The sequence below is a fragment of the Emydura macquarii genome, unplaced genomic scaffold (genome assembly GCF_026122565.2).
Source record: "Emydura macquarii macquarii isolate MOO-44397 ecotype Brisbane River unplaced genomic scaffold, CSIRO-AGI_Emac_v2 contig_1947, whole genome shotgun sequence".
In the NCBI taxonomy this organism is placed as follows: domain Eukaryota; kingdom Metazoa; phylum Chordata; order Testudines; family Chelidae; genus Emydura; species Emydura macquarii.
This window is the reverse complement of record NW_027132084.1, coordinates 350542-373315: the sequence shown is the minus strand read 5'-3', so window position 1 is coordinate 373315 and position 22774 is coordinate 350542. Positions and strand designations below refer to the sequence as shown.

At 40.4% G+C, this 22774-nt stretch overlaps 1 protein-coding gene across 3 annotated transcripts in view; it reads left to right on the top strand.

The window, feature by feature from the left end:
- Nucleotides 1–22774, top strand: part of TRAPPC9 (trafficking protein particle complex subunit 9) — a 420270-nt gene that overhangs the window by 94194 nt on the left and 303302 nt on the right. For 2 of the 3 annotated variants that reach the window (XM_067558311.1, XM_067558313.1), the window contains exons 11-12: nt 4261–4406; nt 18927–19012. In XM_067558311.1, the coding sequence (XP_067414412.1) occupies nt 4261–4406; nt 18927–19012 (232 nt within the window). The remainder of the gene's footprint in view (nt 1–4260; nt 4407–18926; nt 19013–22774) is intronic. The other variant, XM_067558312.1, reaches the window with a different exon arrangement.

The following is a 22774-nucleotide window of genomic DNA, read 5'->3' as shown; positions in this document are numbered from 1 at the left end:
CCCAGGGACCAAGCTGTCTCAATCCAGGGAATCTCCAAATGGATTTCTAACTGCATCAAACTCTGCTACCAACTCTCAGGGCTACCTCCCCTTACAGGGATACGGGCTCACTCCACTAGACTGAAAGCTTACAATCATGGCCTCCCTCCCGAATGTGTTTCTCATAGACATAGAGCATCGATGTGGAATTCAGTGTACACCTTTGCAACACAAGATGTCGTGGTGCAGGACTCTGTGGTGGATGCCTCCTTTGATGCGGTGGTCCTCCACAAGATCCTTCCATCTTTATCCTTGCACCCTATGCCACATTAGAAACTGCTTGTTAATCACCCTGTTGAGATGGGGGGAGAGCCTCTGGGACCACAAACCATCCAGGGAAAATGGTCTTACCAAGAGGGTCTTCTGCACATCAACATTCTGGAGTTAAGAGCAGTCAGGAGAGCTTGTTCCCATTTCCTTCCACTGATCAGAGGCAAATCCATCAAGATCATGAGAGACAGTGTGGCCTGCATATTGTACATCAGTTGTCAAGGAGAGGCATGTTCTCTCTCACTCTGTGCTGAAGTGATGAAACTCTGGAATTAGACAACCAGATAGTCATCTCAGCTTCTTACCCCCTCAGGTACACAGAGCAGTATGGCTATTGATTACACCAGGCATGTCTTCAAAATTACAAATGGTAGTTGGGTTCATGAATCCTCAACAGCATATTTCTAACCTGAGGTTTCCAAAGTGCAAGAAACTTTGCTTGGGCAGGGGACTAGATTTTCAATCACTAGGGGATGCCTTCCTTATTTCATGGATAAGGTGTCTCTTCTTTACACGTGCCTACCTATGCTGTTACTTTTAAAGTACTGAACAAAATCTGGCAGGGCAAAGGCAATTTAAAGTGCACCAACTTGGCTGAGATAAGGATGGTATCATTGTCCCATTTGATTTTGCGTCTCATCCACTGCTGAGATTTCCAATTAGTTGACATCTACAGTCTCAGAATTCTGATCAGATTCTTCACTCCAATCATGAAGTTCTGCGATGCCAGGCATGGCTCCTCAGTGATTCTCTGGCACAGAGACTTCTTACTTGACAAAAATAATACAGGCAAAAAGACGTGTACGTGAATAGTTCGCTACTGGTTTGCCTGTTGAGATCTCTCTCCTGTTCTCCCTTCTTTCCACAGTTCTGGACTATCGGTTGGAATTAAAAAGATCAGGTCTCATCTATATCAGGGTTCACTTGGAGACTATAACAGCGTTTCATTTGTCTGTGGAAGGTTTTTCAATTTTTGTTCATCCTACATCATCATAATGGTGCCTTCACATGTCATTAATTATCTTCCATACAAGTAAATCTGACTTAAGTAAACTTTCATCAACTTAGTGTTCTGACATTTTCCATTATTTCATCTCTTATTTTCTATTATTATTAGAGATCTCATGTTTTCCTGCCATAAGAAAAAGTTTTTTCCCCCCCTGTACCTAATGTTTATCTGGTCAAATATGTTGGACTTTTCTTACCTTATTTATTACCTTGCTTTTTTACCGTACTCTGTCAACTCAGTCTACTTCCTCCACCTTCAGAAGTAAATTTCTCTGTCAAACTAATGTAGATTCTGTTTTAATCTCCTTCTTTGGAAACTGATTTTTTTTACATTTTGTATGAAGCAGTGCTGTATTAATTTAGATGGAATAAAGGGGTCCAAAGAGTCATAACTCTGAAACTGTCCTACATTAAACAGATTTAAACAAGGTTCAGGATTTGATATACAGAAACCTCAGCCCACTTAGCACCATGGCAACCATACCATTGCAAATCCTTTTATCATTTTATTAAGGATGGAAAAAAGAAAAAAAGAGTTGAAGCATTTGAAATGTCAAGTATTAAATAAGGTTTTCTTTTTAACTATATTCCTTGTTCCCTTTCCAGTTAGCTGGACAAAGGTTTTAGATGGAAAAACCCCTTGTTTGGCAGTCTTTTAAATGGTACTAAAGATGCTAATAACTGTCCTTTTGGGGAAGAAAGATGAAGTTAGTTGAGATAGCCTGAAGCTGTTGTCATTGAAATCTGATCCCATTTCTTAAGATGATAAAATAAGACACACACAAAGGGAAGAGAAAAGAATAGTAAAGAGAGAAAATATAGCTTCTGTCTCTGGTGTTGACTTCCACTTGCAACCTCACTTCGTGTGCTCGGCCTGTGTTTTTCCAGGTCTTATCAGCCCCTCAGAGACCTGGCAAACTTGTAACAGCATCAGGCTGTTTAGGGCTTTGCTTTTAGTTGCCTGTCTGCTCATGGGCTTACAGTGGTGTTGCGAAATATACAGTCTTGTCCAACTAAGCCAGACTTGTATTTGACAGAACGAAAAGGAGAGGGATAGGGAAGAGAAGGAATAAGATGGGAAAGAAAAACAACACAAAAAAGGGAAGAGATGGTGGGGAGCAGGATGACAGTCTCACATTCCAGGTGGTATTTGAGATTTAGACAGAACCAGTGGAGGAGGCAATGTCGTTTTGGTCCCTGTCTCTGGTTTGGTAGGATGAAGAAAGTCCAGGGGATCGTGGGGGATGGCAGCCATGATGATGATGCTTGCTACAGTGGTTGTTGGCAGACAGCTGCTGCTTCTGCCAATTTTCTCCAAAGTATTTTCTTTTTTAAGAAACCCAAGAGTGAGTTGGGATAAATATTTTGTCCACCAATAGACCTAGTTTCTAACATCAGTTTTGGTCTGCTGATTTGATTCCATGCTTTTCGTGTTTACGAAGCATAATCTTAATGCAGTCCTTAAGTTATATCAGCAGGCCTTTTTGTTTGTACTAATTCAGTCTGGTTTGCTTTTGAGAGGCGAGATAGGTGAGTTAATATTTTTTTTTTTTAAGGACTGACTTCTGTTGGTGAAAGAGACAAGCTTTCAAACTACACAGAGCTCTTCAGTTCTGGAAAATGTACTCAGTGGACTTGTCAACACTGGGAACTTACACGGGCATACCTGTGTGTCTCGGGGAGTGAAAAATCCATACCCTTGAGAGAGACAGCTATATTGACCAAACGCGCTATAGACAATGCTAGGTTGATGGACGAATTCTTCCATTGACCTAGCTACCTCCTCTCGGACCGATGGGAGAACTCCTGTGTCTACACTGAAGCATTATAGTGGTGCAGCTGCCGTGGCACATGTGTAGATGTACCCAGAATGTCACAACTCAATATAACGTGCAACAGATTGTTCAGCATAAGTAGTTAACACACAGTCTAAGAGACAGTTGAAAGTAAAGTGGCCTGTTAACACATTTCTGGTAATAGGATGAAAAAGGGGAGGTTAGTGGGTTACAGATTGTTGTAATAAGCCATACATTCAGCGCCTTTATTAAGACCATGATTTTTAGTGTCTAGAAAAGTTCTGAATTTCAGCAACCAGGCTTTTCTTTTGAAGGTGTTGTACAAGTTTCCTTTGAGGATACGGACTGAGAGGTCAGATATAGAGTGATCACTTTATGAAAAATATTTGCCCATGGGTGATAAGGTATTTTTTCAGTGTGAGTTCATCTGGGAGTATAGTGATTGTCAGTTTCATTCACATAATTGTTGTTGGGACAGTTAATGCACTGGATGAGGTATACTAGAGGTTGATAGGCATGTGTAGGATCCAGGGATCTTTAAAGGTGTGTTGCGGGAGGTATTCATCATTTTTCCCATCAACATTTGTTATAGGTTATTGTGACATGTTATGAACTTTCACTCATTTTTTACCATTGAGCACATAAGCAGGGTAAATTAGTACGCCCCAGTTGTCACAACAGCAGTTCTGTTCAAGTTGTAGCCTGGCCCATGAACTCTGTGCCAGCTCTGCAGCAAGCTTCTTGCTATTTAGTACTTATTGTTGTAAACTTTAGAGACTCCCTTCAAGGCCTTGGATTATGGGACTTAGAGAATCCATTGTCAGTGCACAGCTACCTGAATTTCATACACTTGAAATCACTGGATTTACTAATCTTTGTCCTTGTCATTTTCTTAAGAAGCGATGATCCTTTAAGTCTTTTCTTTGGTACCTCATTACACTTTTCTGATTTTACACTTGTTTGCAATTTTCCTATGAATTACTATTTTGCTTTCCTTCATACCCTTGATTTACTTTATATTTAATTTCCCCTTCATTAGACACCATTTTAATTATAAAAATGTAAGGTGGTAATCGGTATTTAACAACAATTTCCTTAAAGTAAAAATAACCGGCTAAGAAATGCTTTTACATTTTTTATTTAATAGATCTGTGAAACTCTTGAACCTCCCCATCAGCCTTCGGCCACAGAAGATGAAAAGTTTGCTGGGTCAGAATATGTCAACCAAAAGTCCCTTCATCTACTCTCCAATTATTGCACACAATCGTGGAGAGGAACGAAGTAAGAAAATAGGTGAGAGTATGAACCAATCTTTCTTGTAATGGCTGCTTTGAAATCTTTGTTTTGACTCCATATACAGACCAGGAATTGAAATCACTCAAAAAAGCATAATATTTTGGGATCAACTTTTCAGTGGGAAAGCAATGTTAACTTATTTCAACTTATTTTCTTACTATTAAGTGATTTTCAAGCAAATCAACAAATACTTAATCTAATAATCTCATTAGGGGAACTAAATTAAATAAAAAAGCTGTTTTACATCCTGAATTATGTCACAAATACTCTTGTATGTTGTTTAGTTGTAGCCTTGTCGGTCCCAGAATATTACAGAGAGAAGGTGGGTGAGGTAATATCTTTTATTGGACAAATTTCGGTTGGCGAGAGAGACAAGCTTTTGAGTCACACAGAACTCTTCTTCAGGTCTGGGAAAGGTACTCTTCAATTTGGTTTACACTATATATTTACTTTTGCTATAACTACGTCATTCAGGTGTGTGAAAAATCTACACCCCTGAGCAGCATAGTGCTGTCTACACCGCTGTTACGGTTGGTATAACATTGTCAGCAGGACATAACTACCGCCTTTTATGTAGGTGGAGTTATTAAGTCAATGAGTGAGCTCTCTCTTGTCTATTTAGAGCATCTTTACCAGATGTGTTACAGCAGCGCAGCTGCATCAGTGAGCTTCGCTGATGTAAATTTGTAGTGGACTTGCTGTCAACGTTACAGCAAAAAGCAAGGTGGAACAGATTGTTCAGCATAAGTGGTTAGCACATATTGTAAAGCACTGTTCAAGGTAGAATGGCCCATTAATGCCTCTGCAGTCATAGGACAAAAAGAGGGAGTTAGTGGGTTACAGATTATTGTAATAAGCCATAAACAGAGAGACTGGGGTGACATCCAGCTATTTCTGAGGTGCCAGCTAGTTACCTATTTTGTTTGGTTGTGCCTGAAGCTAAATTATGGCTTTCATCTGCATTAATGTATGAGCTGGTGGGAGGAAATGGAAGGATCCTTGTGCTTTTTCTCTTTTGTAGTGCATCCTGACATGGTCAGCTGTAATTTGGCCATTGTTAGTCAGAACATTTATCCAACCCATACTACTTTAACTTATTGATAAGAGTATTGTGGGAGACCTTATCAAAAGCTTTGCTAAAGTCAAGGTATATCACGTCTACCACTTTCCCCACTTCCACAGTGCCAGTCATCTCATCATAGAAGATGAGAAATAGAATGCGTTTGTGTTGTACACAAATGTACAGTTCTACATTTGTGAATAAACAATTCAATAACTGCTTGTCTACATTTATGGTACACAAATGTACAGTTCTACATTTGTGAATAAACAATTCAACAAGTGCTTGTCACTTGTACCTTTCCCAGACCTGAAGAAGAACTCTGAAGGGCTTGAAAGTGTCTCTCTCTTGCCAACGGAAGTTGGTCCAGTAAAGGATATTTCAAATACCCTTAGTAGTCTCATTCAAGTGCTCTCTGTATGCATATTATTAAACCATTGTAATGTTTCGAATAATTACCAGAGTCAGGTCAAAGGAGGACTAGAACAAGTGTCACAGCTCTGGACTAGTTTTGTTGGTAGTATTGTGTGAAGAAGTTTGCTTTATCAGTGCATATGGAACTTGGCTCACAATTTGGCTCTTAGTATAGCACTCTTATGAGCTCTAACAGGAAAGAGAATGGGGAAAAAAATTCTACTAAAACTTAGTGCCAACAGAAATCTCTTAAAAACTTGACATCTCTCACTTTGAATCTTAAAATGTTGTGCACACAACATTGCGATGTCTATAAGCAATTATCTTGCTCAAATACTTTGTTCCAGAGAATACTCATGTACTATAGCAGGGAATCTCTGTATTGCATTGATTGTATTAATAATCTGTTTTTTACGCAGAATTATGACGGACTGTAGACTTGATCATTTGACTACTATAGTAGATTACTTGTAGAATCTGTTTTTAGGATTGTAAAATGGTGTAGTTAACAGCTCTAATGTGCTGATGAAAATAAGTGTTTTGAAAGGCATGCCATGCTTCTTAACTTACGTTTTTATTTATAGGTTACCTTCAAAGGAAGTGGTCTTGTGTCTTGTTGGTCTGTAGTGATGCGTAAAAGTAAACTGAACATCATTGGCCTTTTTCTAAATGCTGGTTGTTTTTCCTAAATGTCCTACAATTTTAGGTCTGGAGAATTGGTAAATTATAGCATCAGCAAAGACTAAAAACTTAGCCATTGAGAAGGGAAGGGATTTTTAGTTAGGCTACTTAAAACTGGTGGGTTTTTTTTGTGTGTTTTAACATCTGTTTAACTCCAGTGTATAATGAATACTTGATTGAAAGAATGATAAGGTGGGTGAGCTAATTTATTTTTTTGGACCAACATCTGTTGGTGAGAGACACAAGTTTTTGAGCTTATACAGAGCTCTTCAGGTCTCTCTTCTACGTATTTGGTGTGGTACGTAGTGTCAGAGGGTTATAGGTGGTGATATCTCTGGGGATGGTGATTTGTTTCTTGCCTTACTTTAGGAAGTAGATATCACTGTTAAGTTTTGCATCCTTTTTCTTCATGTTGTGGAGTTTCCATTTCAGATGGCAAAGTTCACCATCATCCATTGTTGTATGCAGTGTTGTAGCTGTGTTGGTCCCAGACATTAGAGAGACAAGGTGAGTGAGGTAATAGTTTATTGGACCAACTTCTGTTGGTGAGAGAGACAAGCTTTTGAGCTTATGTAGAACTCTACTTCAATTAAACTGTGTAAGCTTGAAAGCTTATCTCTCTTGGTCCAGTAAAAGATATTACCTGACCCACCTTGTCTCTCAAATATCTTGAGACCAATACAGCTACAATACTGCATACAAAATTGTTTGACACAGTGTTTTTTGTAAAGGAATCAATTAAGTTTTGAAGGTCACAGTACAAACACTCCATAACCACTGAATTTTAGGGCTCCTACCAGTGCTACTACCTATGGAGCTGCAATAGTGGATAACTTTTGGAACACAATCATAGTGTGTAGACAGCACCTAAAGATCCTCCCTGGAAGTCCTCCATGGAACACAAGAATCGATATTTTTAATTTTTCTAAGGTGAAAAAGAAACCAAATAAAAATATTATAATGACAAACTTTCACATCATATTTATATTCTAATAAGAGAATAAGCCAATTAAAAACAAAACCAAATCAAACAAATCTTTTGCAGGTCTTAAGAGGAACATGAAAAAGCTCAACATGTGAACTTGTCTCCTTCCTTAGATTTGCCTGCTATTCTATAAGTTGTGAATGAAACCATTTTTCAATAGCATTACAAATATATGCTAGTTTTTTGGTTTAGGGAACAGCCTCTGCAAGAATTTGAGAATGTTCTACTAGTAGTATAGATAAACTACATCTTTAGTGACAATGTTAAACCAGATTGTACTTTGCCTTTTGTCTCTTCTACTCAGAATGACATCAAATTTCCACTTAAATTTTGTCTAAAATCTCATAATTCTGAAAAAAATTCTTCACTTCATATGCAGAGGTGTCCTTTTAACTCCTAAGAAAGCAGGCTGTCAGTACATCAACTTAGTTTTGTAGGCAAATGCAGTCTCTCAGAAACCTCATGAGTCTGGGGACTTAAGAAATAGAAAAAAATAATGTGAATCCGGTCCAAATAACTTTTGGCAGTGCTGCTGTTTTGTAAACCTGGCAGGAGACCTAAAATGAAAGATAATGTTTGTAAAATTTCTAACAGCAAAGATAAGGGAGATATCCATGTGACAGGCTTGATTGTTAAAAGAAAAATAGGTAGTTAAAAGCAGAGGATCTGATTTAAAGGCAGGTAAGATGGTCTTACTAAGGAAAATAGTCTCTTCCTAAATTAGAAAATACAGAGACCAAATTTAAAATAACATTATGGATTGGGCTGAACCTTACTGAAGTTGATGGGTGTAACATCTGCATTTCATCCTGGATAAATGTAAAATGCACGTAAGCTCCTTTATGGAATGAGATTGCTGAAACAGTAGAAGCAACACCCAAAATACAAGCACATGGTAAAGCCTGAGTGGGAGCTGAACCATGTGTCACAAGGAGTTTCCCTGGGGACAGATATATATATAGCAAATGCAAAGGCTAGTATATTAATGCGTTCAACTGTGTGTGTGTGTGTGTGTGTGTGTGTGTGTGTGTGTGTGAGAGAAGCAGGAAAATGACCAGAGAGAGGTGGCAGGAAGCCAAAACAAAGTAGTTTACACTACAAAGTTTAGTGGTGGTGTAGCTGTGCTGGCAGGAGAACTCCTGTTGGATTATGCTGAATCTCCACAAAGGGACACTACTGGCATTGCTATACTGCAAAGGTTCTGTAGTGTAGAGAAGCCCAATACCATAGAAGTACTAACAGTGTAACCCTGAGGAAAAAATAAGTGCTTTTGAGCTGTCTAGAAAAGGGACTTGTTGCAGTGAGCAGAGATATCATCTCCTGCTGTCTAATTGCTGCTGTGTTTAGGGAAACAGGCCTTTATCTTCATTCTTTGCAAGTAAACAGGATTGCATCAGAGAAATATCTACTCTGTCAATTTGTCCTCTTAATCAAAACAACTTACAGGACTACACATATGGGTAACGACTTAGGTAAGAAAGAGGTAACAATAAATTTGCATGGGCTGCAGCTAGTCTCTCATTTAGAAACTTGGATACCCACATTTAAAAAAAAAAAACCAAACAAAAAACAAAAAAAAAAAGCCCTAGAGAAATAAATATTTCTATTAAAGTATTCTTGTTTTATGTTGAAGTGAGTTCTACAGAAAATCAACAGAATGATACAAGGTTGAACAAATTGTGTCTAACTTACAGAAATTTGCTTTCAGATTGGAAATACGTTGTGGAAAATTTGATCATATCTTTTTGCATAAAAAAAAGTTGGAGTCATACCTAAAGTAATGCATACAGAGTTTAAAGATACTAGATGGAAGAATTTAGATGTTATTAATATAAATTTCAATTTCAGTGGCTTTTAGTGATGATACTTAGGGTAATTTATCTCCTATATAAAGTATATGATAAGCTTTTTTTAAAGGTATTAGTGATATTTTACATACTGGGGACTTGATTTTGCAAGGCAATGGCTTCAGTGGGAGTGAAGGGTGTTCAGCACCTTGCAAGGTGGAGCCCTGTATTTGTATACATGTATGCCTCCTTCAAGAGACATATGAATTGCCTCGAGCTTGGGCCTTAAAGTAGAGGAGTTGAATGAGCCAGTGGACGAGCTCTTTGGGATACTGGCCTCAATGGCTCCCAGCAGAGTAGCCCTCCTGGTCCATGAAGGATTGGTTAAATTAGCCAAAGCATTGTGGCAAACCCCGGCTTTCCTGCCCCCCATGTTGAAAATGGCAGAGAAAAATTACTGTGTTCCAGTGAAGGGGTTCAGATACCTCTATACCTACCCCACGCCGGGTTCCCTGGTGGTAACCACCGCTAACGAGAGGGACAGGCAGGGGAAGGTGAGCTCGACCCATAAGAATAAAGAGGCGAAAAGACTGGACCTCTTTGGTTGAAAAATGTATTCCACGGCTAGCTTACAGCTACGAGTGGCTAATCAACAGGCGCTGCTGGGGAGATACCATTTTAATATCTGGCAGTCACTAGACAAGTTTGTCCCCCTCCTCCAAACAGGAGTTCGAGGCCGTCATGGAAGAGGGGAGAATGGTAGCCAGGGCATCTCTGCAGGTGGCTTCTGGTGCAGTGGACTCGGCAGCTAGGTTAATGGCCTCAGCGGTGTCGATGAGACAGATGTTGTGGCTGCAATCCTCGGGCCTCCTGTCAGAGGTCCAGCAGTAGATACAGGACCTCCCTTTCAATGGCACAGCCCTTTTTGCAGAGCAGATGGATTCCAGACTGCATGGCATGAAAGATTCGAGGGCAACACTGAAATCCCTTGGACTCTATATCCTGTCTTCTTCCAGGAGACACTTCAATCCCCTGCATCATCAGTGGTCTGGGGAATACTCCCACAAGGACTCCTATAAGAGGAAGGGCAAGGGTTATAAGAGACATCAAGGCTGCTCATCATTAGCCGGCCCACAGCCGGGCTCTAGCTGCCATAATCGGAGCAGAAAATGGGCCTTTTGAAGGTGCGCCCAGGAGAAATCTACCAGTTTTACCCGAGTATCCAATCCCTCTTATGTTTTCTTTTCGTTTGGCCCACTTCTTCCTGTCCTGAGCCACCATCACTTCAGACCAATGGATTCTTAACGTGGTGGCACTTGGCTATACCCTACAGTTTGCCTCACTCCTTCTGTGTCCCTCTTCAGGGACCCCTCTCATGAGCAACTTCTCAAGCAGGAAGTGCAAGCACTTGTGCAGGTGGGAGCAGTGGAAGAGGTTCCTTAGGACCTACGGGGTCGAGGGTTTTACTCCTGTTATTTCTTGATTCCAAAGGCAAAAAGAGGACTGAGGACTTAACATGCCTCAACAAATACCTCAGAAAGTTAAAGTTCCGTATGGTTTCCCTAGCCACCATCATTCCCTCTCTGGATCTGGGCAACTGGTATGCCACTCTCGACTTACAGGACGCTTACTTTCACATTGCAATCTTCACTGGCCACAGGAGATTACTGCAGTTCACGGTAGGGGACTGCCATTACCAGTTTGCAGTGCTCCCCTTTGGTTTTTCAACCATACCAAGAGTCTTTACCAAGTGCATGTCGGTAGTGGTAGCAAACCTCTGAAGGAGAGGGGTGCAAGAGTTCCCTTACCTGGATGATTGGCTCAACAGGGGTAGGTCAAGGTCTCAGGTCCAGGTCGGCATCACGATGACCTGAAATATTTGCCAAGTGCTAGGCCTCCTAATAAACAAGCAAAAATTGATATGAGTCCCTGTACAGAGGATAGAGTTCATCGGGGCAATGCTGGCCTCGTCCAAAGCCAGAGCATTCCTTCCAGAGGAAAGGTTTCTGGCTATGACAGACATTATAACCTGTGTTTCATCCCACCCCTTCACGATGGTGAGGGTCTGCCTCAGCTTCCTGGGCCACATGGTGGCCTACACTTACATGGTTCCCCATGCCAGAGTGCATCCCAGATCCTTCCAGATGTGGGTGGCGTCAGTGTATTTTTCAGTCAGGAACCGCCTGGACAGGATACTTATGGTTCTTCCAGAAATACTTACCTTCCTGATGTGGTGGATGGAGCTGTGTCAGGTGCTCTTGGGAATGCCTTTTGAGGTGCCCCAGCCGTTGTTAACGCTGATTTCAGATGCTTCGGACTGGGGATGGGGAGCTCCCTTGGGTTCCCTAAAGCCCAGGGCATGTGTACCTCAGGCGAACTGCGACTACATATCAATATCAGGGAGCTCAGGGCAATTTATTTAGCTGGTACAGTCTTCCCATCACTTCTTACCAACAAAGTGGTGCAGATACTCTCGGACAATTCAGTCTCTGTATAGTATATCAACAGGCAGGGGGGATCCCTGGCCCTGTGCAAGGAGGCCGTGAGTTTCTGGGACTTTTGTGTCACTCACAATCCTCACCCAATCGGGGTACATCTCTCGGGGGTCAACAACTCTTTGGCGGACCAACTCAGCAGGTCCTTCTGCTCTTGCGATGAGCGGTCCCTCCATTCGGAGGTAGCAACCCACATCTTGCAGCGGGTTGGGCTCTCCCCAAGTGGACTCTTTGCCACCATGGACAACAAGAAGTGCCCTCGCTTCTCCTTCCATCAAGGTCTCAGTACGGGCTCTATCACAGATGCCTTTCTCTTCTCCTCATCGGGTGGTCTCTTGTATGCATCCTCGCCAATACCTCTGATCCACAAAGTTCTCCTGAAGGTGAAGCGGGACAGGGCATGGATCATCCTTGTAACACCAGCGTTCCCCGGCAACGTTGGTTTGGGATGCTTCTGGAGTTGGTGGGACCCAGGCATTGGACCCTGCCGCTGTAGCTGGATCTCCTTTCTTAAGATCAAGGTTGCCTGTTCCACCTGTAGCTGAGCTCCCTACATCTGACGGCATGGATGCTCCATTGCCGAGTCGGAGGAGCAGGTCTCAGCCCAAGTTCAGCATGTGCTCCTAGAAAGCAGGAAGCTATCGACCAGATTGGCCTATAGGGTTAAGTGGAAGCACTTCCCCTGCTGGGTGACTGAACGTGGCATGTCCCCGACAAAGGCATCGATCCCGACAATTCTGGAGTATCTGCTCCACCTAAAGCAAGGGGGATTAGCCTTCTCATCTGTTAAGGTCCATGTAGCGGTCATATCCACTTTCCACCCCTTAGTGGAAGGTAAAACAGTCTTTTTGCATGAAATGATGACTAGGTTCCTTAAGAGCTTAGAAAGACTTTTCCCGTCAATAAGGGAGCCTTCTCCTCAGTGGGACTTGAACTTGGTCCTTTCTAGGCTCGCCAGTCCACCCTTCGAACCCATGGCCTCGTGCTCCCTTACACATCTGTCCTGGAAAGTCGCCTTCCCAGTGGTTATTGTCTGCCAGACAAGTTTTGGAGATCAGGGCATTGACATCAGAACCATCCTACATGGTGTTCTTTAAGGACAAGGTCCAACTGCTCCCGCACCTGACCTTTTTGCCTGAGGTATTCTTGCACTTTCACTTTAACCAGGACATTTTTCTACCTGTCTTTTTGTCCCAAACCTCACAGCTCTAGTGAAGAGAGACACCTGCACTCCCTTGATGTGAGATGGATCCTGGCATTTTACATCGACAGGACCAAACCGTTTCTTCGTTCGATGCAACTCTTCGTGGCTGTTGCAGACTGAATGAAGGGACTGCTGGTTTCTTCACAGCGTATCTCAAAATGGATTACGGCCTGCATCCAAATCTGATATGAGCGGGCCAGAGTCACACCTCTGGGGCCCTTGACAGCCCACTCAATGAGAGTGCAAGCCTCATCTGTGGCCTTCCAAGCTCATGTCCTCATCCAGGACATCTGCAGGGCCGCTACCTGGTCATCAATACATAGCTTCGCGTCCCACTATGCCTTAATGCAGCAAGCTCGGGATGATGCTGGTTTTGGTAGAGCAGTGCTCCAAGTGTCACGTCCATGAACTCCTGCCCGCCTCCAGAGATACTGCTGGTGAGTTACCTACTTTGGGAATGGACATGAGCAAGCACTTGAAGAAAGAATGGTTACTTACCTGAAACTGTCATTCTTCGAGATGTGTTACTCATGTCCATTCCACATCCTCCCGCCTTCCCCTCAGTTGGAGTTCCAGCAAGAAGGAACTGAGAGGGATGGGTAGCCGATGGTGCCTATATGCAGGTGCATATGCGTGCCGCTGCAGGGGGCGCTAGAGTTGTCTCCTATGGGTACTACGATTGGGAAAAAGTTGTCTGCCACCAGTGTATGTGGTGTGCGCACACACCTAATTTGGGAATGGACATGAGCAACGCATCTCGAAGAACAACAGTTACAGGTAAGTAACAGTTCTTTAACATATTTGATGACTGTTATGAGTTCCCCCCTTAGTTGACTTTTCTCAAGACTAAACATACTCTTTTTTTTAAACCATTCCTCATAGGTCAGGTTTTCTGAATCTTTTATCATTTTTGTTTTTCTCCTCTGGACTTTCTCCAATTTGTCCACACATTTTCTAAAGCAGAGCTTCTTCTGCTGACATAGCTACTGCTGCTTGTTGGGAGTAGATTAATTAAGTCAATGGGACAGCTCTCTTCTGTCGGCTTAGAGTGGCTACACTAGAGAACTTACAGCGGTGCAGCTGCATCATTGCAGCTGCTCCTCTGTAAGCTCTTTAGTGTAACCATAGCCAAAAGGTTTTCCCCAATACGTTTCAGTACATTAGCAATGAGTTGAAAATTTTGTGGCTGCTTGTATTACTTTTCCAACAGTGTCTGGGTATTTAAAAGTCCCCCTTTACTATAAAGTCCTGTGTTTTGGATATTTCTGTTTGTTCTTGAAATGCCTCATCCATATCCTCTTCATGATTTGGTGGTTTATAGTAGACTCATAACATAACATCACACCTATTTTTTATCCCTTTTAACTTTACTAGAGACCCAACTGGTCTGCCTCTCACCTCCTCTTGGACCATATGCATTTTTCAGTTAGATTTTCATTGGTAAAAGTCTTGACTCTTTTAGTAGTTTTGCCGAACTTGTTTAATATAACTGGTATTCTCATTCCTTAACAAATCCATCAGAGAACCTGTGTGAGTTCAACACCATTCTCTCTCGTATTATAGTGAGGGTATTTTTGGAGTCAGGAGGAAATTAATGTTTGCTTTTTGTAATGGTCAAGGATCTATATGTACCCAAAAGATATTTAAGAGCGCACAGAATAGTTTCTCCAGTCATTTTGTGATTGAGTTTAAGGGGATATTCAGGCTAGTTGTCACATTTGAAAGCTCAAATCGTCTGCAGCATACATATTGTAAAATATACCCATTTTTCAGATTGCCTCTATATTATTGGTCTTAATTCTTTTAAATTCAAAGCATACTAGGAACAAAATCAGTAGCAAAGCCAGGTTTTCTAACTAAGTGGGGGAGAGGTCATTGGTGGTCATTTTTCAGTAGAAAAATATGCTTGAAAAGGCACCTAATGGATGCTGGGTGGATGACTACCCCCCTATGCTGCCCTGTGGGCTCCCGTGCTTCTTGATCTTAAATATATTGCAAGAAATTCAAGGTTTTCAAAATAGTTCTTTCAAACAATGACAAAACCAGTACTTTGAAGAATTATATTTAATTTACCTAACTATAGGTAGAAAAAAATCAACAATTTTTTCTCTCTGGATAGTTCCTTTGGTGTTCTAAATAACTGGTAGCTTTTTAAAGGTGTTAGAAATAATCCTGGTTACAAATAAACCTTGTATTATGTTGCAGATGAGTCCTAGTGTATAATTGGATAAATCATTTACAGCAAAAGAATTCAAGTGTTAGTGAAAACCCAAAGGGAAATTGAGCTCTTGGGAAGAATATTAAGAAACTGCTTACAGCTCAAAAGCTGATAAGCTTCTTTGAAATTGATTATATTTAAAATATTAAATTGGATTATTATAGTCCTATTACATTGCTTTAATAGCATGGTTGTTATGAGAAATAAAACCATAGATTTTTGTGACACATCAGAAGTGATTAGTTTTATAAAATACTGACTTAGTATCTACAGAAGTAAGAATGTACAATATATCCCCACTAGGAACCACCTAATAATAACCTATCATCATTTTAGTTGACTAGTACACTGTTAGCAGTGGCTGTTAGTAAATGGCAGGGGCTAGATAAATCCCTCAACTCCTCCCTTCAAAGCCAGGACTTTTGAGAATATGTGGGCCCAGCAATTTTTTCTTCTTCCAACAGTGCAATATGGGCTAAATCCCTCTCCAAAGTTTTATCATGTGGAGTGGCCCTTTAAAAAGGTTCCAGGAAGGATGATTTGTCAGCTGAGCCTGCTAGCATCACTGAAAGACAGGGAATGGGTGTAACCAAGACCCTTCTACTCCTAACTTTCCATGAAGATAGGAATTTGGTGTTGCTTGGCTCCACCACCCCATCTACTGCCAGTAGTATCAGTGGGTTTTCCTTTACGATCTCAGGAATCCTGACAATGTCTGCAGCTTTGCACCTCACTGCACTGTTTTGTGGAGCTGGGCGATTGATTCTTTGGTGGGGGATGAGTGAGAAAATAGAAAAATAAATAGAGGGTTAGGTATGGGCAGGCCCTGGTAGTACTATTACAGTCCTGAACTACAGTGACATGAGAGCATATACACCATAATTGTTCATTGACCTCTCTGTCCTATTGTACCTCACACATGTTAGGATGCATCCCTGCCCTGGGCATTAACAAAGAGAGTGGTAGAAATCCTTGTGTGGGCTAGGTATCCAGCTGAAATGAGTTCCCCCCCCTCCAAGGGAAGGAGTCTATTGTCTGAGAACAATGAGGACAGTTTATATTTTTCTGTGTAAAAAAAAGACTAATAATGCTACATAGAGAAGCATTTGGGGTTATACATGTTATATATAGAACGGAAAAATATAGAAATAATTGGTAGTGAGCCATGGATTCATTTTTCAAGGAACGATGCAGGCTAGAAAGGAGGTGAATGTTAAGGCAGCACAGGTGTTTACAGGTTTGGTACGTATTTTAAAAATAACTTGGAAAGTTTATTCAGAACTATTAAACTGTATACATGGTTGACCTTATGTTTTCAAATTAAGGTATATGGAACACTTAAGTACTTTATTTGAAGTTGACTGTCACATGATGTTGACTCTTCTCCGTTCTAGTTGCTAAATTTCATTCATACAATTAAAATATATGAAATCCTTTTCAAGTATCTATATGCAATTTATGTAGTTGCAGTCCTGAATATAAATGGTCTATACAATTGTGAATGGATGAAGATAGTCTATGAAAGAATTTCTTTATTGTAACATCTACTCTGTGAAAAAATTTGAAAATATTAACTTCTATCACCTCACATCTTATTAAAGTTACTATTATCTTCTCTTTTCCCCACATTTCCTCTTATTTTTTGGTTACTTGTTTAGCCTTTTCTTAAATTAGATTGTTAGCAATTTGGGGCATGAACTGCATCTACTGGTGTTTGTACCGCATCAAGCCCAATGAGGCGATGATCTAATTCAGATCTCTGGGTCTTGCCACAGCACAAATAATGAATAGTGGTACTAAACAGAAAAATTGAACTTTCCTGGGTTAATAATAGATTTGTAGAATTGTAATTATCTTTGCCTTTCTGGATCCCAAATCCACATCTGTTTCTAATATACTTTGCTAATAATAAGGCCAAATAGATGACTGTTACGCATAGGATAGCTTACAAGTAGGTTTCTTGTTTTTAGTAGTTACTTATAGAATTGCAATCCATCATTTGAGTGTCTTTGCTTTGAGAGACTTGGAATGATCAAATATTGACATCACAGCATGTTGTTGTGCTGGTAACTCACCTTTCCAGATGGATTTTGTGAGTGGTTGTAATATATTTATGTACTGGATTCATAAATAGAGTGAAAAATACTGTTTGGCTGTAAGGAATTCATTTTTACAGTCTCTGCTCTGGGTATGAGTAACTGCGTCTTTCTGTAATTGCGAAGTTTCTACTGCATTTTGGGCACTAACAAAAAACAAAACAAAAAAAAATCACAAGTTATGGTGTATAAATATTCTTCATTCAATCAGCAATTGTCTGATAGTTTTCATTTGCAGGTTTTGTGCTTTTTAAGAGGTTATGCTCTTCTCACAATGCATGTCTTTAATTCCTACTAGTATTAATTGGAATTAAACATTTGCATTGAAAACCTCTCCCTTGAGCGCTCCGTAATATTGCTAATAAAATGTAATCAGACAATAAATGGTTGTGGATGTGTAATTAAAGTACAGCCAAGTTCAGCAGGTGAATTATATTCTCATATTAAACAATGTCTTGATTTATACAGTCCACTTTTTAATATTATCTTGGTAAGGGGGTGCTAACAAAGTATGTTAAGATATGCAGAAAGCTAGAGAGAAGTGAATACATATATAGTGTAGTTAATATAATAAATTGTGTTTCATTAAGAAAATAAAACTTTAAAAACAGAGCACTGAAATATTTTAAAAGTAGCATCTACAATCACTGAATTCCAGCTACTACTACAGTGAGACATTTTGTGATAGGCACATACTACTTGGAACTTTTCCCTTAATCTTCATGCTTGTTTATACTTTTAAAATTTGAATTAATTTGGTTTGTAATGTTGGTCTGTCTCCACTTATGTCTTTGTACTTGGTATGATAAACTTTGCTCTGAGTCTTCCTCGCTACCTCCATAAAAAGCTCCCAAGTTAGCTACTGTTTCCTGCAGAGAATTAAAAGGCAGTGCATGAGATCCTCAACTAATTGTTCCAGTTAATCTGGCAATCAACTAATCTGGTATCCTAGTGTTACTGATTCTCTTATTTTTTTAAATAAATAAACAAAGCTGCCAAATCATAATCTGCTCATGTACAGGAGAACTTGGTGTTCCTATTACTGCCTTGCTTTCCTCATTCCCCCTCCCCCTGTATTATGTTAACTCTTCACCATCCTGTTGCATTCTAGTACTTAGTTCCATGAGGTGCTGAGGACTCTGGCCCTGATCCAAAAAGCACTTAAGCATGTAAGTAGTCCCCAGAGAAGTCAATGGGATTTCTCAAATGTTTAAAGTTAAGCAGGTACTTCAGTGCTTTTCTGGATCAGTGCCAGAGTACTTATTACCTCACGGGATTAATGTCTTTGGGGCAAGAACTGCCATTTATTTTATGTTTGTATAGCCCCCAGCTCATTAAGGTAATCTGTAGCCATTCAGCCACCAACCCACCTCTAGCCTTTGCACTTCCAGTCCGCTAACATAATTCAGCAGGAAATTAGGTTGGGGAGGTTATTTGGGAATTTGCATTTGAGTATTGGAATATCGCTGTTGAGAGCTAGGATCTTTGTAGCAATATGTCAGCAGCAGTCAGCACTGCTATTATGGTGCAACAGTGGTAGTCTCTTTCTATTTTAAATCTGTAATTATTTTATACAGACTTCCAGTGGGTCCAAGGAGATGTATGTGAAGTTCAGCTGATGGTGTACAACCCTATGCCTTTTGAACTCCGAGTAGAAAACATGGTATGTATCTTTCCATATTTGTTCTTTTGTCATTATTTTGTGACATTTGTTTTTTTCAATTCCGCACTGTTTAATTTCAGTATTTTTTTGTAAAGCAAACAGTTAAAACTGCATTAAACTGATAAAGAAATTCTATATATATATATTAATATAACATCAACTCATTTAGCCCTGTGATAGGGCAAACTTGCCACTCTGGCGCCGTCTGCTGGCTTTCATGGGCATTAGTTGTGCTCACCAGTGGTCCCCCATGCTGGAGGTGCCCTACTGCCATCACTTCTTTTCCAGGACCCGCATCACTCCCAGGACTGGCGTTCTCTTCAGTGACACAGCCCTCTGGTCGGGCCACACTCTGTTTCCCTTCTCCCTCTTCTGTGGTACCTGCAGTCTGTTGTGTAGACACTTGCCTCAGTGGCCACTATAGCCAATTGTCCAGCCACTTCCCCAGTGGTGAAGGGAACAGAGGGATGTGGGCCCACGCACTCCTGCAGGTCCTAGCCCAGGGACCCTGTATATGGTAGCCATTTTCTGCGTTTCCTCCAATTCCTCCATATCTTTCCCTGTGGCCCCAGCATCTTCTTTGCCCTTGTCTCAAGGCCTCAGCCTGCAAGTCTCCACCACCGGCCAGGAGCTATCTTTAGCTCCCTCTGCCCTGCCTGCAGCAATGCTCTGTCCAGTGGGCCTGCGAGGCAGCCAGTCCTCTTTCCTCAAGCTCCAGGGAGTGACTGCCTCTGCTCTGCCCTGCAGCTCTTACATGGGCTTATCTGGCCCTGTTTGGCTGCTCCTCACGATTCTTTCTATTAGCTGCTTTTCTGTTAACCCCTTAGTGGCCAGCGTGGGGCAGACGCCTCATCACAAGCCCTTTTCACCTTCTGTACTAGACAAATTAATACTAGAAATAAGGCATAAATTTTTAACAGTGAGAGTAATTAACCATTGGAACAATTTACTGAGAGTCATGGTGGATTCTCCTTCACTGACAATTTTTATATCAAGATTGGATTTTTTTCCCCCATAAAGATAGGCTGTAGGAATTATTTTGGGGAAATTCTATTGTTTGTGCTGTATAGGGGATTGGACTAGATGATCACAGTGCTCCCTTCTGACCTTAGAATCTCTGGATTATTGTGATAGTGAAATGAAATTCTTTGCCATTTAGAGTGCATGGGTGCTTTACAACTATTGACCTACAAATCTCTACATACTGATTGAGGACTGACTTGTATAATGACTGCATGATTATTTAAATACCTTATGGTTATTCTTGTTTCCTGGGAAATAACCATATCCTGGACTGAATAATCATGCTCTGAATTCATAGGCTAAGGATTTTCTTAGCCCAGGGAATTATTGTGTCAGAATTATTAGGGCACACCTTCAAGTTGCTATGCTGCTGTGTACTCTACCTGTTCTCATCTCTGTGCTATCTCTGTCCTGGTTTGCTACTGCCCTAAGAATCCCCCATCCGTATGACCACAACAAACAAGACTGGCTCAACTCTCGACATCTCTCCCTAGTTTGATAAGAGATTTTAAAAAAACACACACCTAAGGTACAAAGAGGGAGACTGTGAAGAAGGAGGCAGGGTAAGAAGCCATAGATGGTGAAGAGGAGGAAGGACTATTTAAAAAAATCATCTGAGGATCTCAAGGACTCCACTTTACAAGCTGATATTACCTAGATTGTGAGCTCTTAGGGGTAGAGAATGTCCTTTTGTGTGTTCAGAGCCTAGCACAAGGATATGTGATTGAGGCCCCAGGCAATACAAATTAATAATAATATAAAGCACAGTATATATAATCGATTAACAAAAGCTACTTTTGAAATAAATTCGGATTGGGTGTGATGTTCTGCATGCAGACTCTTACAGGCAAGAACATGCAAAGTTCTGGGATATTCATTTGTCTTTCTCCAAATTACAAAAAGAGAAGGTTGAAAAAAATGTTTACATCAAAGTAACCCTCTTTTGCCCTTTCTTGTAACATCTTTTCCATATATTTTTATTGAATTGTTTTTTGTTGTTTGGTTTTGCTTATCCAAAGCCTAAAGTCAGCTCTGTAGACTTGCATAAGTTTTGTCTTTATCTTGTCTCCATGGATCTGCACTGCTCATGCGCCATTCATGCAGAAGGAGAGTTATTGACTAAGCATGATATGGAAAATAATGGCTGTGCTTGCTCAGAAGCTAATGATTTGTATAGCTTTCCCCCACATAATACCAAAATGGAAATGTATCAGTGTTCAAATTTATTTTGTTGTCACACATTCACCTCCACCAAACTTTTTAACCTGAGAAACATCGTTATTAAATGCTGAGGAGCTGTGGTTTTAATATAAATCTCAATTGCTAGCTTGTGTGTCCCACAGGATTTTTGCAGTTGTATCATAGTAATGCTGTATTTCTTTTCTTAACTTTCTTTTTCTTCGTTCATTTCAGTTATCTAATTTTTCACTATGTCCATGGAACTGGCTAGTCAGGTGGTGATATACACAATCATATGATATGGCATATCATAAATAGTAAAACATCCTTTTAGCCAATAGAGGTCACGTTTTTTAATATAATACAGTTCATACTGAGAACTTGCTATACTAGCTGCTTTAAGAGGATTCTATCTAGCATATATAAAAATTGAGAGGAAGATAGTCCAAATTACATTTACTCAAGGTTTTTTTGTATTTAATTATATTTCATAAAATGATTGAATATCTTTAGGAACTCTTTAAACTAAAACCTGGTTTTCATATATTTTTTCTGTCATAGAATTAGTGTCCAAAAATCTTTGGATCAGATTACTTATTAATAGAACTGTTTAATCAAGGTAAATATGTTTGCACAGATAGTTGTGAACTAAAAATGTACATTATTAATAAATGTAATTACATAAATGTATTAATAAATGTACATTGAAAATGAGGCAGGATCAGAAGCTAAAATAGGGAAAGATGTTAAAAATTACTTAGGCGAGTTAGATGTCTTCAAGTCACCAGGGCCTGTTGAAAATGCATCCTAGAATACTCAAGGAGCTGACTGAGGAGATATCTGAGCCATTAGCGATTATCTATAAAAAGTTTTGGAAGACAGGAGAGATTCCAGAAGACTGGAAAAGGGCAAATATAGTGCCCATCTACAAAAAGGGAAATAAGGACAACCTGGGGAATTACAGACCAGTCAACTGAACTTCACTACCCAGAAAGATAATGGAGCAAATTATTACGCAATCAATTTGCAAACATCTAGAAGGTAATAAGTTACAGTCAGCATGGATTTGTCAAGAACAAATCAGGTCAAACCAACCTGATAGCTTTCTTTAACAGGGTAACAAGCCTTGTGGATAGGGGGAGGCGGTAGATGTGGTATATCTTGACTTTAATAAGGCTTTTGATACTGTCCCGCATGACCTTCTCTTAAACAAACTAGGGAAATACAAGCTAGATGGAGCTACTATAAGGTGGGTGCAAAACTGGTTGGAAAACCATTCCCAGAGAGTAGTTATCAATAGTTCACAGTCATGCTGGAAGGGCATAACGAGTGGGGTTCTGCAGGGATCAGTTTTGGGTCCGGTTCTGTTCAATATTTTCATCAGTGATTTAGATAATGGCATAGAGAGTACACTTATTAAGTTTGCAGGCGATACTAAGTTGGGAGGGGTTGCAAATGCTTTGGAGGATAGCATTATAATTCAGAATGATCTGGACAAACTGGAGAATTGGTCTGAGGTATATAGGATGAAATTCAATAAGGACAAATGCAGAGTACTCC